We start from the raw sequence: 15,526 nt of genomic DNA on the forward strand, positions 1-15,526 counted from the left end.
CACATGTGTTCCCTAATTTTATCTCTTTTATTTATTCAATTAATAAGGTAATATATTTATGTATTAAATTAATATAATATTGTATAAATATAAGTTAATTCAAAAGTAATTTTATTTTATAATTTAAACAATTTATTATATTTTCCTTTCTCATTATTAATTAACCCAAAACTAATTAATATTTAACACAACTAAAATATATTTTTCAAATAAAACATATTAGTTTTATTAATTACTTACAATCATTCCATGTATAGATGGATTCATACTCTCCATTCTCATTTATTCAAAATTACAAAAATGTAAAAATTATTAAAATATCATTATGAGTATATTTTAATAATTTCATTATTAAATAGTGATTTATCATTCTACTTCTCCCTCCTTCCTACCATACCAAACAGTTTAGAGGGATTAACATAAAAAATCCAAATTAACAACAACACTAAAATGCTAAAAGACAGAGAAATAAAAACACGACATAACCAAAGAAAAAGGTTATTCTTCAATTTTGTCAACAAAATAAAAGTTTTGGGACTCAATTGTTAATATTCAAACTTTAGGGAGCACATCATCATAACCAAGATTGTCGAGGACCATATGCGTGATTAACCCTACATAAAAGAAATAGGTGCTTGAGTCGGCAAATATCTTTTACAACGAGGGCTTGGCCTTGTAACTCGAAAGCCTTGCACATTTGAATCGCCTTACCCAGATTGAATTGAGGAGAGCCGCCTTACCGAGCCGCCGCCATCTGCAACGTCCCATTTGTAATCGCTTCTCAGGTTTGGTTTATATATTTATTTATTATCGCAGACCTATGTTTTCTGATCTAGGTTAAGGGGTTCATCTAATTTACTCAACAAATCTCTCGCTTGGGGTATTTTTGTTTGCTTTAGGACTCGATTTTAATTTTTGCTTTTTGAGGGTTTGTTTTCAGAATTGATTTGGGTTTTTATGTTTTTAATCATGCCTTTTCGGTATATGATTATGAGAAGTTGCTTGTACTGTACATGTAATAAATTTTTGTTGGTTTGAGTATGTGAACGAGGGGTTTTCAACCAGAGTTATATTTGTCGAATTAAAGTTCACAGCTTTGCCCTGATTGATTTTGCTCCGTTTCTCAGATTTCAGGTTTGGAGGGAGTTTGTTTAACATATAATTAGAATGGCGACTTTGAAGGATTTTCTTCCTCCGGCGAAAACAACCACTACTACTCATTATGATCACTCTAACGATCCATGGTTCAAGCAGCGATTCAGCTCATCCGAAGCTGAAAGGTCCGTTGCTGTAATGAAGCCTAATCCAGTTCCTCCTTACTTAAATCGTGCTGGCTTTGTTCCTCGTAAAGTAGAGGATTTTGGTGATGGGGGTGCGTTTCCGGAGATTCACATAGCTCAGTACCCTCTTGGCATGGGTAGGGATAAATCATGGAAGCCTGGCGGGTCGAAGATTCTGCCAGTTACGGTTGACGCCCATGGAAACATTGCTTATGATGCCATTGTGAAGCAGAACGAGAATTCAAAGAAGATTGTTTACTCACAACATAAAGATCTTATACCGAAGATCTTGAAAAATGAAGTCGACACAGCTGAGGATGAAGATGAGGAAATTGAAAAAGTAATTGAAGAAACGACACAAGAAACAAAGGCTGCCCTTGAAAAGATTGTGAACGTGAGATTAAGTGCAGCACAGCCAAAAAATGTTCCTAAACAGTCATCAGACTCTAAATTTATCAAGTATAAGCCATCCCAGCAATCTGCAGCATTTAATTCAGGTGCGAAGGAGAGGGTCATTAGGATGGTAGAAATGCCAGTAGACCCACTTGAGCCTCCCAAGTTCAAGCATAAGCGAGTTCCCAAGGCTTCTGGATCCCCACCTGTTCCAGTTATGCATTCTCCGCCTAGGCCTGTGACTGTTAAAGATCAGCAGGATTGGAAGATACCCCCTTGTATTTCAAACTGGAAGAATCCAAAGGGGTATACTATTCCACTTGACAAACGTCTTGCGGCCGACGGTAGAGGGCTTCAAGATGTTCAGATTAATGATAATTTTGCAAAGCTTTCTGAGGCTTTGTATGTTGCCGAACACAAGGCAAGAGAAGCAGTTGCTATGAGATCAAAAGTTCAGAAAGAGATGCTCATGAAGGAAAAGGAAAGGAAGGAGCAGGAATTGCGGTTGTTAGCTCAAAAAGCACGTTCTGAGAGAACTGGTACAGCAGCCCCAGCAGCTATTCCAATGCCTTCTGAGAAAAGCTCAATGGATGCAGCTGACACACGAGGGGATTATGACCGTCCAAGAGAAAGGGAAAGGGAAAGAGAAAGAGAAAGAGAGATGGATTATCCAAAAGAGACGAGAGAGGAGAGGGAAGAGCGGATACAGCGGGAGAAAATCCGTGAAGAGCGACGCCGAGAAAGAGAAAGAGAGAGAAGATTGGAAGCCAAAGATGCAGCTATGGGGAAGAAAAGTAAAATTACTAGAGACAGAGACCGTGATATCAGTGAGAAGGTCGCTCTTGGCATGGCTTCTACAGGAACTGGAAGGGGAGAGGTTATGTATGACCAGAGGCTATTCAATCAAGATAAAGGAATGGAGTCTGGTTTTGCCACCGATGACCAATACAATGTGTATGACAAGGGCTTGTTTACAGCCCAGCCTACACTTTCCACCCTGTACAGACCTAAGAAAGATGTTGATGCTGAGATGTATGGAGGTGCTGATGAGCAATTGGACAAGATCATGAAGACTGAACGATTCAAACCTGACAAGGCATTTGTTGGTACTTCTGAGAGGGCAGGTCCAAGAGATAGGCCAGTTGAGTTTGAGAAGGATGCTGAAGAGGCTGATCCATTTGGACTTGACCAGTTCTTGACAGAGGTGAAGAAAGGTAAGAAAGCTATGGACAAGGTTGGTTCTGGAGGGACAATGAAAGCAACTGCAGGCTCTGCAATGCGAGATGGCTACGAGGGAGGAGGTTCAGGTAGAAGTCGCATTGGGTTTGAGAGGGGTCGTTAAGGATAAGGAGCCACCTCATACTGCTTCAGACAAATTATGTGCGGAATCGAATATATTACAGTTTTACTTGATGGAAAAGTTGCCCAACACTGAGTTCAACTGCTCCTCCCTATATTTACTTGCTAATTAGGCCTCTGAAAGCCTCTGGCGGGCCATGCTTTGTATGTGGAAAGAAAAAGTTGAAATCCTTATTATTTGGAGTGGAGGATATGTGTTTTAACTTTCATTTGTTGAGTGAGATGCTTTTATTTCATGCAGAAGTTGCCAGGTCAAGTTCGTCTAGTTAAGTTGTAGCTGATCCAAATTCCTATCTCCTTGCATAACTTCGTTAGTACACCTAGAACACATAATTGGTGTAAACAAGTTTGAGGTTGGTATTTTTGGGTTTACATTTGACTTTAATGACTTTTATCTGCGAACATTGCTATTTCATCATTGTACACCCCTTGACTGACTTCTAGAAACTTTTGGCCGAAAATTAATATCCAACAGACAAGCTGACAATTTCAAGAATTTTCTCTATTCTTCTGTTTAATCTCTTCATTTGAGTTGCGAGAAGAACCGCGGCGATTTTAAATGAAAGATAAAATAAAAGCCTAGTGTGGGTACTCGTTTGAAAAAATGAGTTAATATTCATTGGTTGTCCTATTTGTTCATTGTACTCGTGACTGTCTTTATGTAATAGAATCCTCTTATTTCAAAATGCTGGGTTCAACTTATGGCAATGAAGGTATATGGGATTATCTGCTAATGAAGAGATTACGGTCAGCACCAATTTTTGGGTTAGTTTTTTTTTTGAGAAAAATTTGGCCTCACTAAACCCTGTTCGAAAAGCTCAAGAGAAGGGAAAAATAATTTCAAGGAGCATAGCATTAGTCTCAATAATAGAGTTAATACAATGAAGATGGCCAAACCGCCATACATGATACTCAGCATTATAGAGTGCTAATTCTGCTAAAGGGTGGGTAGCCCATTAGCATTTATCTGACAATGACAGAAAAATATATAAAAAAATCATTACAAATGATCATACATGATACTCAGCATTATAGAGTACTAATTCTGCTAAAGGGTGAGTAGCCCATTAGCATTTATCTGACAATGACAGAAAAATATATAAAAAAATCATTACAAATGATAAGAATGTTGTTAACAAGTTCGCCTAAGATCGTCCCACTTTTTCTTAATAGTTTTAATCATCTAGAGACAATTAGACTCAACGACGTCAACAATGATATACAAATAATCCAGACTCAACTTTTTAGGTTAGTTAGTTATTTACTTCTATCATAAATTTGTCTTCTTTTCAAAGATAAAAAAATATAAGATTTAGAGAAAAAATTTAAATTAATTAATATGATGAGTTGTTTTGTCGCTACAATATGATATGATAAAACAAAACTTTAAGACATTTAATATGATTCTTGGATTTAAAAGATCATTATCTAAATTGTTGATTCAAATTGAATGAGTTCTTGTATTCACACTATTGTCCAAATAGGAAGGTTAACTTTTTATGATGAAATAATTTTTTTTCTTCATATAAGATAATAAGTTATTTAATATAATGAGTTGTTTTGTTTTCAATATAATGAGATGAAATACAATACCATACCATCAATTAAAGTTATTGAATATGATTCATTGGATTAAAGATATTATTATCTAAATAGTTTGATGAGTCATCTTGTCTTCATGCTACTTTTCAAAATGGACAATAGACTTTTTTTTTACAAATGACCTAATACTCATTAATTTGAATATTTAAGTACATATGTTATAATGCATGTTGAAATTTCTTCCAATCAAATAATCTCATTTTTTATCTAAAGTGCATATCTGGCTAACCCATGAGTTACTATATTACCATTGCGCAACATATGGGTCAGACACAAATCTAGAAAGACAGATAATAAAAATCTAATATTCATAAGAAGACAACCCAAAAAGAAATATAATTTACAATCAGTCCCGTGACTTTGAGACCACGCTCCAAACACAATTGTATATCATAAATAATAATCAATGCCTCTGACACTTTGGGAGCATGAAGTCAAATGATCAAAGCATTAAAATATCCATATGGGCTGCCTCATCAAAAGAAGAGAATTCCTAGTAAGCTTCAAGAACTACAAAGTGTGACACCAAAACAAAAGCTTTAAAAGGAAAGAGTGATAGGTGGAAACCACTAAAAAAATGCAGTAAACGAGCATTGAGTGCATGGCATCAACAACAATGATGTCAAACAAGATATGATAAAAGATAAAGAAAGTTAAATAATGTAATATGATAAGTTATCATGTCTTCACTGTCTCTAATATTAGAAAATAGACTTTTTAAATGACATAATATAAGATATAGTTGTAAAAATAATATTTTTGAATTCCATTATTTGAGTGCAAGGCTAAGACTATAAAAAACAAGGCTAAGACTATCAAAAACAAGACCAAGGATTTAAAAAGATATCAAAATAACTTTAAATCGCTTTGGTCAATATTTTGACTCTACATATGATATATATTTTTTAATTTATAATGTATTTTTAATTTTTGTATTATGAAATGTTTAATGTCGTTGATCAGATAGTTACAAATAGATATGTATTGTTCATCAAGTACCTTTATATTATGGCCATGTTTGAAAAGTAAAATTGAATAGGATTAAATTAAAAAATATAGAAGAATAAATGAGTTAATTATTTACCAATAATAAATTTGAAAAAAATAAGTTAGATACAAAATGACAATTCATTTTGCTTACCATAGAATTGGAAATACAAGAAAACAAGATGAGATAGAATAAAGTTATCCAAATTATTTAATGGGATTAAATTATCCAATGAGAGATTATTTAGGTTGTTTGATTAACTTCTTCAATATACTCTCTAATAAATATTAAAATTACATTATAAAAATTATCCAATCTTATTAATCCTTCTCGTAATCACACGTTTAAGCACCAAACAAATAAAAAGAAAGCTTTCAATACACAAAACGGTTATGAAAGCATATGAAGCATGCACTCATTCAAAACGAATGAGAATCATCACGTTGAATAATAAAAAGGATGAAGTTCATCCAATCTACTCCTCAAACTTTGCCAGCCAAAAAAAAAATTGAAAGGTGATTAATAAAGGAAAACATAATTGAAAATCATGGTATAAAATTCACATTTTAGATCATCCATGCTGAGTGACTCATTATTTGCACCATGTCCGCCGCCTATAAGTCTGGAACACGCTAAGCCTTCTGAACCATTCTGCTCAAAAGGTAAGGATGTTAGAAAGCCAAGCTAATGGAAATACAAGTCGGTACAGTGCTGCCTACTAGAATTTACATGAGAGCTTTAAGAAACTTACCCTAAACCAGCTATGGTTCTCGGCCTTTAAAGAAAGCTGCCTTGATAGAAGCCAATGCCATGAAATCTTCTAACCATAGATATTGGAATCAATCTGTTGGATATTTGGAAAACTTTGTCTCAAAATAGTAGAATAGTTGGGAGACTTAGCCTGGAATATGAGAAGCCGGATCAAAGTTGAAGCAACATGGAATAAAAACTAAACATAATTAAAGTGGAAAAATCATAAGAATAATAAAGCGAGTGCAGAGAATAACCCATAATGAAGGAATAGGGAATTAAAATACCAGCACAAGAAAGGCTAATAATTAAACCAATAAAAGATTTCTTCATATAAAATCATTGTTAGGATAGCGGAAAGGTTCAGTGAAGTCTTTAACAAAGCTTCGTTTGCTAAAAATGTGAACTTTGAAAATGCAAATCAAAGCAAATGGAATCAATAGATTATGACAATCATCAAAATTCACAATGCAAGCAATCATCTATGTAACAAGCTTTATATCATCCTCTGAAGAATTTAAATCAATCAAGTTGAAAATAGACATACACATGGATTGTTTTCAAGGTAGATGGTAATAAGTTTATCTTTCGAACCAGCAACAGCATCAGCGATGGCATCCAGTGACACTATTTGGTTGTCATTCAGCCATAGGTCTTCCAATCTATCAGAATTTGCATAACAGCAGAAGGAGTGGAAAGAAAAGTCAGGATCTTTAATGTCAAATTGATTAATAGTGGATTAAAGAAAAAGAAAAAATCAACATCAGAGCTCAAGGAAAATGGAAGCACACATACTGTGTCAGATTTTTTATGTCATCCACAGAAGTTAGCTTATTTGATGAAACATCCAATACACGTAGGTTGACTAAGGAAGACAAGCCTTCCATTTTCGAAATCCCATTGTGACTCAAGTATAGTTCTTCTAGAGCAACACATTGCTGAAATAATTAACACATTGAAAACAAGTTTCTTGTTAATTTAAACAACAGAAGTACACATCTATTCGAGAAAAATGGCTTCACTGTTGGAAACCAGACATTTTACAAATCTAGAAGACATACCTCAAATCCTTTCATAGAAGTTAATCGATTACTTTGCAAGCTAATCTTCTTGATGCATTGCAGCCCACATAAATTAACTACCTTTACGCGATTCCTCCCCAGCCACAACTCTCGTAAATTTTTCAAATTTTCCAAATTTTCAATCACCTGAATAAACCACCCAAACGCTTAGACCTAAGTAAACCCTTTAAAAACAACACTCAACAAGACTAACATACACATCAATGCAAACACAGAGATACAAAGTTTGAAGGATATCTGCAATTAAAAAGCTTACCCGCAATCTGTTGGAACCAAGTTCAAGAATTTGCAATTCATGAAGGTGGTCTATCTCTTCTATCTTAAGAACTTCATTTTTAGATACATAAAGCTCCTTGAGGGTGTTGCTGACCTTAGATAATCCATGTAAAGTAGTAATCTCATTGAAAGAAACATCAAAAATCAGAAGACTCTTGAATATGCTAACATCAGGTATTTTTGTCAACTTATTATCCCTGAAAATCAAGTCCTGAAATATAAAAGAGCTATAATCAATGCACAACACATTAATTACATTCTACCGTTGTACATCTTCTCTAGGAAAAAAAAACAAACGAACGAAAAGGACAAGAAAACCCTAAGCAAGAAATAATTCTAACACAACCATGGAAAGGGATGGCTTACCTCAATATCCGACAAGGCGTGCCAGCTAGAGATGGGTTCGACGGCGGCATCTTCGATGAGGTTTTGGCGCAGAGAGAGCTTCTTGAGGTTCGAGAGGTTTGCGATTCGAGGGTCCAGACTCGACAACCGGTTTGCCGTGAGGTCCAACTCGGTTAGATTCGGAGGTAACTCGATGGAGTCGAGATCGTGGAGTTGGAAGCTGCTGAGATCGAGTACATCAGAAGAAAGGTCAAGCTCAACCGTTTGATCGTCGACCGCCTCAGAAGTGGTCTGCGGAGAAGCTCCGGTCGGGTCGTCCATCGGAAAATATATGCTCGAAAGGTTGTGTACGCTTTTTTCCTGGTTTCTTTTGATTCTTCCGGCCGTATGATACCTTTCGGCCTTCTTTAGCACATTTGGATTATGGGCTTTGGCCAAAACATGGACTTTCCAACATGGGCCTTGCCTCTTAATCATAAGGGCATATATGGTTGGGAAATTTATAAGGGAAATCTACAAAAATACACTCAAAGTTAAAAAAAAATCTTAAAAATACGGTACATTACAAAAAATACGGAATTTTTGGATAAAAACACGGAATGACAAAATTGTAAATACTGAGTGACAAAATCATAAATAAAAGCTGTAAAATACAATTTTTTGTAACCAACGTTTACAAACTAGTAAATATCTGTTACAAACTTGTAAATATCTGTTACGTGTTTGTAAATAATATTTACAAAATCAGTTATAGAATTGTAATTTTTTTTTATTTTTTTGTAAATAAAACTTACAAACAAATTCGTAACTAATTTTTTTATTTTTGTAACAATAGTTTACAAATCTAGTTTTACAACTAAGAAAGATATTTTTGTAACTAACATTTACGAAAATATTTTATAGTTAAGAAATCATAAACAAAAAATACATAAAAATATTATACTTTTCCATATTGTTACAATATTGTACCAAAAAATTACATGAACCATCATATTTATGCTATAAAACTTAAAAATATAAATTTAAGATATTCATTATTTATAAAACACTTTATTGAATATAGTGGTGAAATACAATATTTTTTTTTAACAAGTTTTACATTTTTGTAACAACAATTTACAAAACTAATTTCACAACTAAAACGTTTATTTTGTAACTCACATTTACATAAATATTTATAAATTTATTTAACATGATTATTACAAATATTTACAAAACTAATTTTTTAACTTTAAATTTATTTTTGTAACAAAACTTGAAACTTGGATTAGATTTTGATTTTGGTTTAACATTGAGTGTTGAGACTTGACTAACTATGATTTAATAAAAAAATAATAATAATATTTTTATAAAGAATAATAATATTGTGATTATCTTTAAATATATATATTGTAACATATAGTTATTAATATTAATTTTAATTAACAACATATTGTAATTTGTATAAATATTTATTTATTTTTTGAGTAATTGTATAAATATTAATAAATACATTTATTTTAAATAAAAATAAATTAATCTACTTTATTTTATTTTATTGAAGGTAGTAACTATAATTATTATTATATATTATTTGATATGCCTAAATTCTTATTAAAAATTAAGACAAAAAAATAAAACAAAAGATCTATATATATATATACACACATGGTTGAGGAAAACGGTAATTTTGTAATTTATTAAACATACCGTATAAAACGAATTTTTTTTTATATTACGGTGTGAGATGTAATTATCTCAATTTATAATAGGGAAAATTACATTTTACACGGTAATTTAAAAAAAAATATCGTTTTATACGGCAGATTAAATAAATTACAAAATTACAGTGCTTCACTGTGTACAAAACTTTTTGTTCTCCTTAATTGATATTATTTTGTGTAGTGAATTTATAACTTTGAGTCAGGATTTTACTTTAGTCAAATTAACATTTTATAGATACATAAATATATTTATTGTCAAATCACTTGAGATTCTATATTAAATATTTATTTAATATTTTTTGTCAAACTATTATTTTTTATCGAGAAATATATAATTAATCTAAAAGTTTCAAAATTATTACCTACTTTATTTAATTTATTTATTTTCGATATACATTGACAACATTAATTAGACACATCACTTATATTAATAAAGACAAAATTTTTAAGATATGCCTTCAATTGTAAAAATAAAATGGTTTTGTGCTTATTTGATGAGGCCATTAACTTTTGTAACATATATTAATAATAGAAAAAAATAGTAACAAAAATTATTATATTTTTTTGAAAATCATATATAGCTAGTTAAATCTCAACACTCAATATTAAACCAAAACCATAATCTAATACAAGTTTCAAGCTTTGTTAGAAAAATATATTTTAAAGGTAAAAAATTAGTTTTGTAAATCTTTGTAACATTCATGTTAAATAAATTTATAAATATTTATGTAAATGTTAGTTACAAAAATAAACTTTTTGGTTGTAAAATTAATTTTGTAAATTGTTGTTACAAAAATGTAAAACTTGTTTCACCACTCTGTAACAACTTTTTTCATATAAATATATATTTAATAAAGTATTTTATAAATAATGAATATCCTAAATTTATATTTTTAAGTTATATATAGCATAAATATGATGGTTCCTATAATTTTTTGGTACAATATTGTAACAATATGAAAAAGTATAACATTTTTATTTATATTTTGGTTATGATTTCTTAATTATAAAATATTTTGGTAAATATCTCTCTTAGTTGAAAAATTAGATTTGTAAACTATTGTTACAAAAATAAAAAATTTAGTTACGAATTTGTTTGTAAGTTTTATCAACAAAAAAAATTTATAATTCTATAACTAATTTTTGTAAATATTATTTACAAACATATAACAGATATTTACAAGTTTCTAGCAGATATTTACTAGTTTGTAAACGTTGATCCCAAAAAATTGTATTTTACAGCTTTTATTTATGATTCTGCCCCTTCGTATTTACACTTTTGCCATTCCGTGTTTTTATCCAAAAATTTCGTATTTTTGTAATGTACCGTATTTTTCATATTTTTTTTAACTTTTAGTGCATTTTTGTAGATTTCCCTTTATAATATTGATATTTGCATCATAAATAATCAATCTTTACATTTGTTACAGTTAAATACCTAATTTTTTATTTTTATGATAAAAATATTTAATATTCAATATATGTTAAGGATAAATATCTAATCTTTTTTCTTTGCGACAAAATTACTTAAAGTTTTTAAAACATTACTACAAAAATACCTAAATTTTTTAAAACATTAATTTTTTTAATACCTCTTCTGTTGGAGTTGTTAAGTGTTGACTCACCAGATATCACTCTATAATTTAAGTATTTTTGTTATCAAAATATGTATGATATAAATTTGTATTAATTTAAAATGTCTTAAATTTAAAATATTTTTTAAAAATATATATAAAATAGACTGATTACAGAGTGACAAATATCTGCTTAGTCAATATACTTAACAGTTTCAACACAGGAGGTACTGACAAAAGTAATGTATTTATCTTTAACATATATTGAACATTGAGTATTTTTACTGTAAAAATAAAATATTAAGTATTTAACTATAACAAGTGTAAATCATTGAGTATTTATGTCGTAAATACCTCTTGTTAAAAATAGGAACAAAAATAATTTTGTTGTTATTTTTTTTCTTTTTCTTTTTAAATAGATAAAAGGTCAACCAAAAAGAATTATGATAAAAAAAAAATACATGACATTTTGCAATAGAAATATTAGTTATCAGTTTTTCTCAATTTAAGACTAGTAAAATAGCAAAATAAACTTGAAGATGTGAATTCCATACTGAATTTGCAGTTATTTCCCGTGATTCCATCAATTTTGTAGTATCTTGATAACTCTACAAAATAGAGTTATTTTACCACTTTTTATGTGTTAATTGTTGCTTAGTTCTTGAGTTCTTAATTGATTTATTAAGTTTTTAAGTAATTTTGCATTTATTAGTCTTATTGTAATTTTCTAGATTTTTATATGTTTTTATAGATATTTTATTGTTTTATGTTGTAATTTAATTAGTTGAAATTAATATTGTTAAGTTAGGAGTAAAAAGATGCAATTTTGAGCTTAAATGTTTAAGTAAATTAAATTTTAATTAATATTTTCATTGAACTTTTGTTGTATATTTCTTATTGAAAATATTTAGTTTTAATTTAATTTATGTTTGTTTTATAGGGAATTTTTTGTATGATATTTGCTCTTGAAAAGCAAGAAGAATGGTGAAAAAAATGGCATTTCTGTAAAGGGAAAGCAAGGAAAGTGGTATTTCTACATGCCCAAGCAAAGCCTCCTTGGCCCAGCCAAATGCTGCCTCAACTCATTTGGACCCAAGCCCAGCAGCCCCAAGACCACCTCCCAGCCGGCCCACTTCAGCTGCACCTAGGCCCAACGCCTCCTGCACTCATTTCCCACCAACCGCCTGATTCAACACCAAGGTCTCCTTCAGCTCCTAGCCTTCACATAATGAAGCCTTCCTCCACGCCACCAGCTCCCATCAATGAACCCAACGCCAGCTGTCCCGAATTCTTCAGCAAAGCAGCTCCTGGGCCTCCCAACACCTTCGGACCAGCTTCTCTTCAGCACTCCCTCACCAACGCCACAACCCAGTCCGCAAGGCCCAAGTGCTGCCTTCCTCCACCAAAGACACCTTCGGACCAGCCACAACCCAACTCAGCCACCAAATGGCTAAAAACCTTATTTTTTCCCAATGTTCTTTTTTTTCTTTTCACTAAAATATCAACTCACTCTTCCCTATTTTTCTCACCTAAATAAACATTCCTAATTCATTTTTTTTTTTACCCTAGCTTTTCACTAATCTTTGACCCAACCAAACATTTCATCTTTCCAATACTCTTACACTTACTCTATTTATCCTACCACTTCCCAACATAATTAAATTAATCAATTTATTTATTTTAATTTGAATATCCATATTTTGCCTATAAATAGAGTCTTGTAAGACCATTTGGGGAGCTCTTCTTCTTCATTTTTTTTCAACCTCTTCTACACTCCATATTTCTCTCTTCTTTTCACTATTTTCTCTCTACCATTTTCATCTTTTGAAGAGCATGTCAAGTATGTTATTTTGTAATTTTTATCTAGTTATGAGCTTCTAATCTTTTTCAAATGTTATTAAGATGATGATGAAGCAAAATGTAACTATATAATATTTTTTGTTGTATGTTGATTTCCCATTTGTACAACATTGTTTATGGATTTTTCTATCAAAGATATGCATTTTTCCTCTATTATTGAGTGTTAAAGCATATTACACTTAGTTCTTCATTATGCAAATATATGATATTCTTTGATTAAATGTTTTTCATTAAATTGTTCACATCTAATTCTTAGAGCATAAGTATCATATTTTTCCTAAACATAATCTCTTTGATTTCTTGTAGTTTCATTAAGTTGTAACACAACTAATGCTTAGACATTATATCTTTTATAAGTGAAGAAAAATCCTACATTTTTTAAAGTAACTTGTGCTTGAATAGAAAATGTATCTTGGAAAAAATATAGTGTGATTTATTTCAACTATATCTAAACTTGGGAATCAATATACTTATAAATACTATTGAACTTGCATTTTGTGGATTCTAACATCTTAATAATCTTATTTTACTTATCTCATTTGAAAACCATTTTTCTATTTAATCATTAATCTTTTTATTACTTGTCTTTTATTTTTCTAAAACAAAATCTCACCAAATATTTGGAACTAAGTTAGAATATTCTTGCTTTGTTTGAAATAGTTTCTTTTGATGTTAGTCAACTCCCATGGGTTCGACCTCGTACTTACATGAACATTATATTCCGAAACGATTCGTGCACTTGCGAGTTTAAATATTAAAACACCCTCTTTAGGGATCAACATATCTAGTAACAAAATAAACCGAAATCTGATTCTAAAATTTGAAAAATACAATATAGTTACTAGCTACTCTTTTTGCAATTTTAGAGTAGTAACCAATGACTAATTTGCCAAAAAAAACAAAAAAAAAACAAACACACTCACTCACACACACAAGTTATTAGTGTTTTCAAATCAACCTAGATTCCATTAATTTTGTGGTATCTAAGAATAAAATTAAGCAATCTCTAATTCTAATAAAAGAAATAAGATTTACAATTATTATTAACTTAAATTTGAAATTGATTTTTTTTTTTGGCAAAATATGAAAGACATGACACAATAGTAAATTACCAATTTTTTCAATTTTAAAGTTGTAATTGGTTACTAGTATACCAAAATTTGGAAAACACAGCAGGATAACTAATTATTAATTTTTTTAATATTTAGAGTGATAACTGATTTCCAATTTTTTTTAGTAAATAACTGATTACCAATTCGCAACATAACTAATTAAAAATGCAAAAACAACTAATGCCTGTTAAATTCTTAGATTTACTCCAAAATAGTTTTTGAAATAGAATGTGTTAGGGTACGTCGTCACAAAATCACATATTTAGGCCAAATTGGTTTTAGAATGGGTAGAATGGGTTGAGGTAAAGTATGCCAATACCTTATATCGTGGCCCTCATAGAAGGAAATACAAGGGAAGAGCAATAATGGCGCAAATATCTGTAATGACCCACTAATCTAGACTAATTGGACCATTATCGAAACTATACATAAAACTTACATTTTTACGAAAATACCATAATTTATTGAGTAACTTGAAAATAAGAGTTATTTACAAATAAACAGAATACTAAGAAGGATTTTTGGGATCCCATTGTCTTTAAAACAAAACAAGATTTAAAATAAAAGACATTACATAATAATGCGGAAAATACACATAAAAACCATAAAAAACATAAAAGGAAGACTATATCCTCGAATCGAATAACGCTCGGCCCCTTGACTCCATTCATCATCGATACACATCCTCCAAGCGCCACGAATCTTACCGCCTCTAAAGCTTATTTTCCTGCACATAAAACAGAAAGGAATGAGCCTAATGCCCAGCAAGGAAAATCTAACACAAAATCATATACATAAATTCATAAGAAAACATAAAGACTTAACATAACACATATAACATACATTTATTATAATGGCCATTATTACTTGGGGTCCCATAGACTAAACAAGCATATGCCCATGGGATTAGTGGGGTCCTACTAGCTAAGTAGGTCATATGCCCATAACCCATTTGGGGTCTTGTTAGTCATATGGGTCATATGCCCAAGCCTACAAACATACATATACATATCATAACACTTTTAATAACATAAAACATATAGATAACATAAGCACATAACATGTTGATTCTAGCCTATTTTCCTTACCAAAGTTACCGAGATTATGGACTGAGTTGGGATTGTTGGAACACTCCTAAAACCATAAGAAAGAGTAAGTCTAAAGAAAGGATATGAAATGAAAGAGATGGAAAGACTAAACCA

The 15,526-nt window shown here is 30.8% G+C and overlaps 2 protein-coding genes across 3 annotated transcripts; one reads left to right on the top strand and one right to left on the bottom strand.

Annotated features, from left to right (window-relative positions):
- The first annotated feature begins 628 nt into the window (after window positions 1–628).
- Window positions 629–3,528, top strand: LOC133797095 (SNW/SKI-interacting protein A). Its single transcript, XM_062234890.1, has 2 exons — window positions 629–785; window positions 1,128–3,528. Exon 2 carries the CDS (start codon window positions 1,168–1,170, stop codon window positions 3,013–3,015), a length of 1,848 nt encoding a protein of 615 aa, XP_062090874.1. The 5' UTR covers window positions 629–785; window positions 1,128–1,167; the 3' UTR covers window positions 3,016–3,528.
- A 2,392-nt stretch (window positions 3,529–5,920) lies between these two features.
- LOC133797096 (protein phosphatase 1 regulatory inhibitor subunit PPP1R7 homolog) lies at window positions 5,921–8,465 on the bottom strand. Of its 2 annotated transcripts, none has more exons than XM_062234892.1 (7): window positions 8,097–8,465; window positions 7,711–7,941; window positions 7,434–7,580; window positions 7,168–7,310; window positions 6,920–7,034; window positions 6,374–6,466; window positions 5,921–6,273 (listed from the first exon to the last, which is right to left on the bottom strand). In XM_062234892.1, the coding sequence occupies exons 1-6, from the start codon at window positions 8,394–8,396 to the stop codon at window positions 6,443–6,445; spliced, it is 960 nt and encodes a 319-aa protein (XP_062090876.1). In that variant the 5' UTR covers window positions 8,397–8,465; the 3' UTR covers window positions 5,921–6,273; window positions 6,374–6,442. The 2 variants fall into 2 exon arrangements, with proteins under 2 accessions (XP_062090876.1, XP_062090875.1); XM_062234891.1 differs by having other exon boundaries at window positions 6,374–6,523.
- Between the last annotated feature and the right edge of the window lie 7,061 nt (window positions 8,466–15,526).

Source organism: Humulus lupulus, chromosome 8 (assembly GCF_963169125.1).
Source record: "Humulus lupulus chromosome 8, drHumLupu1.1, whole genome shotgun sequence".
NCBI classification, from domain to species: Eukaryota; Viridiplantae; Streptophyta; class Magnoliopsida; order Rosales; family Cannabaceae; genus Humulus; species Humulus lupulus.

Bases quoted from the DNA above. Each gene is read 5' to 3' on its own strand.
- LOC133797095 (XM_062234890.1), top strand. From the start codon at position 1,168: ATGGCGACTTTGAAGGATTTTCTTCCTCCGGCGAAAACAACCACTACT.
- LOC133797096 (XM_062234891.1), bottom strand. From the start codon at position 8,396: ATGGACGACCCGACCGGAGCTTCTCCGCAGACCACTTCTGAGGCGGTC. The intron at 7,311-7,433 runs GTATGTCTTCTA...TAATTATTTCAG, and splicing joins CTTCTATGAAAGGATTTGAG to CAATGTGTTGCTCTAGAAGA. The intron at 6,524-6,919 runs GTATGTCTATTT...CTCATATTCCAG, and splicing joins ACCTTGAAAACAATCCATGT to GCTAAGTCTCCCAACTATTC.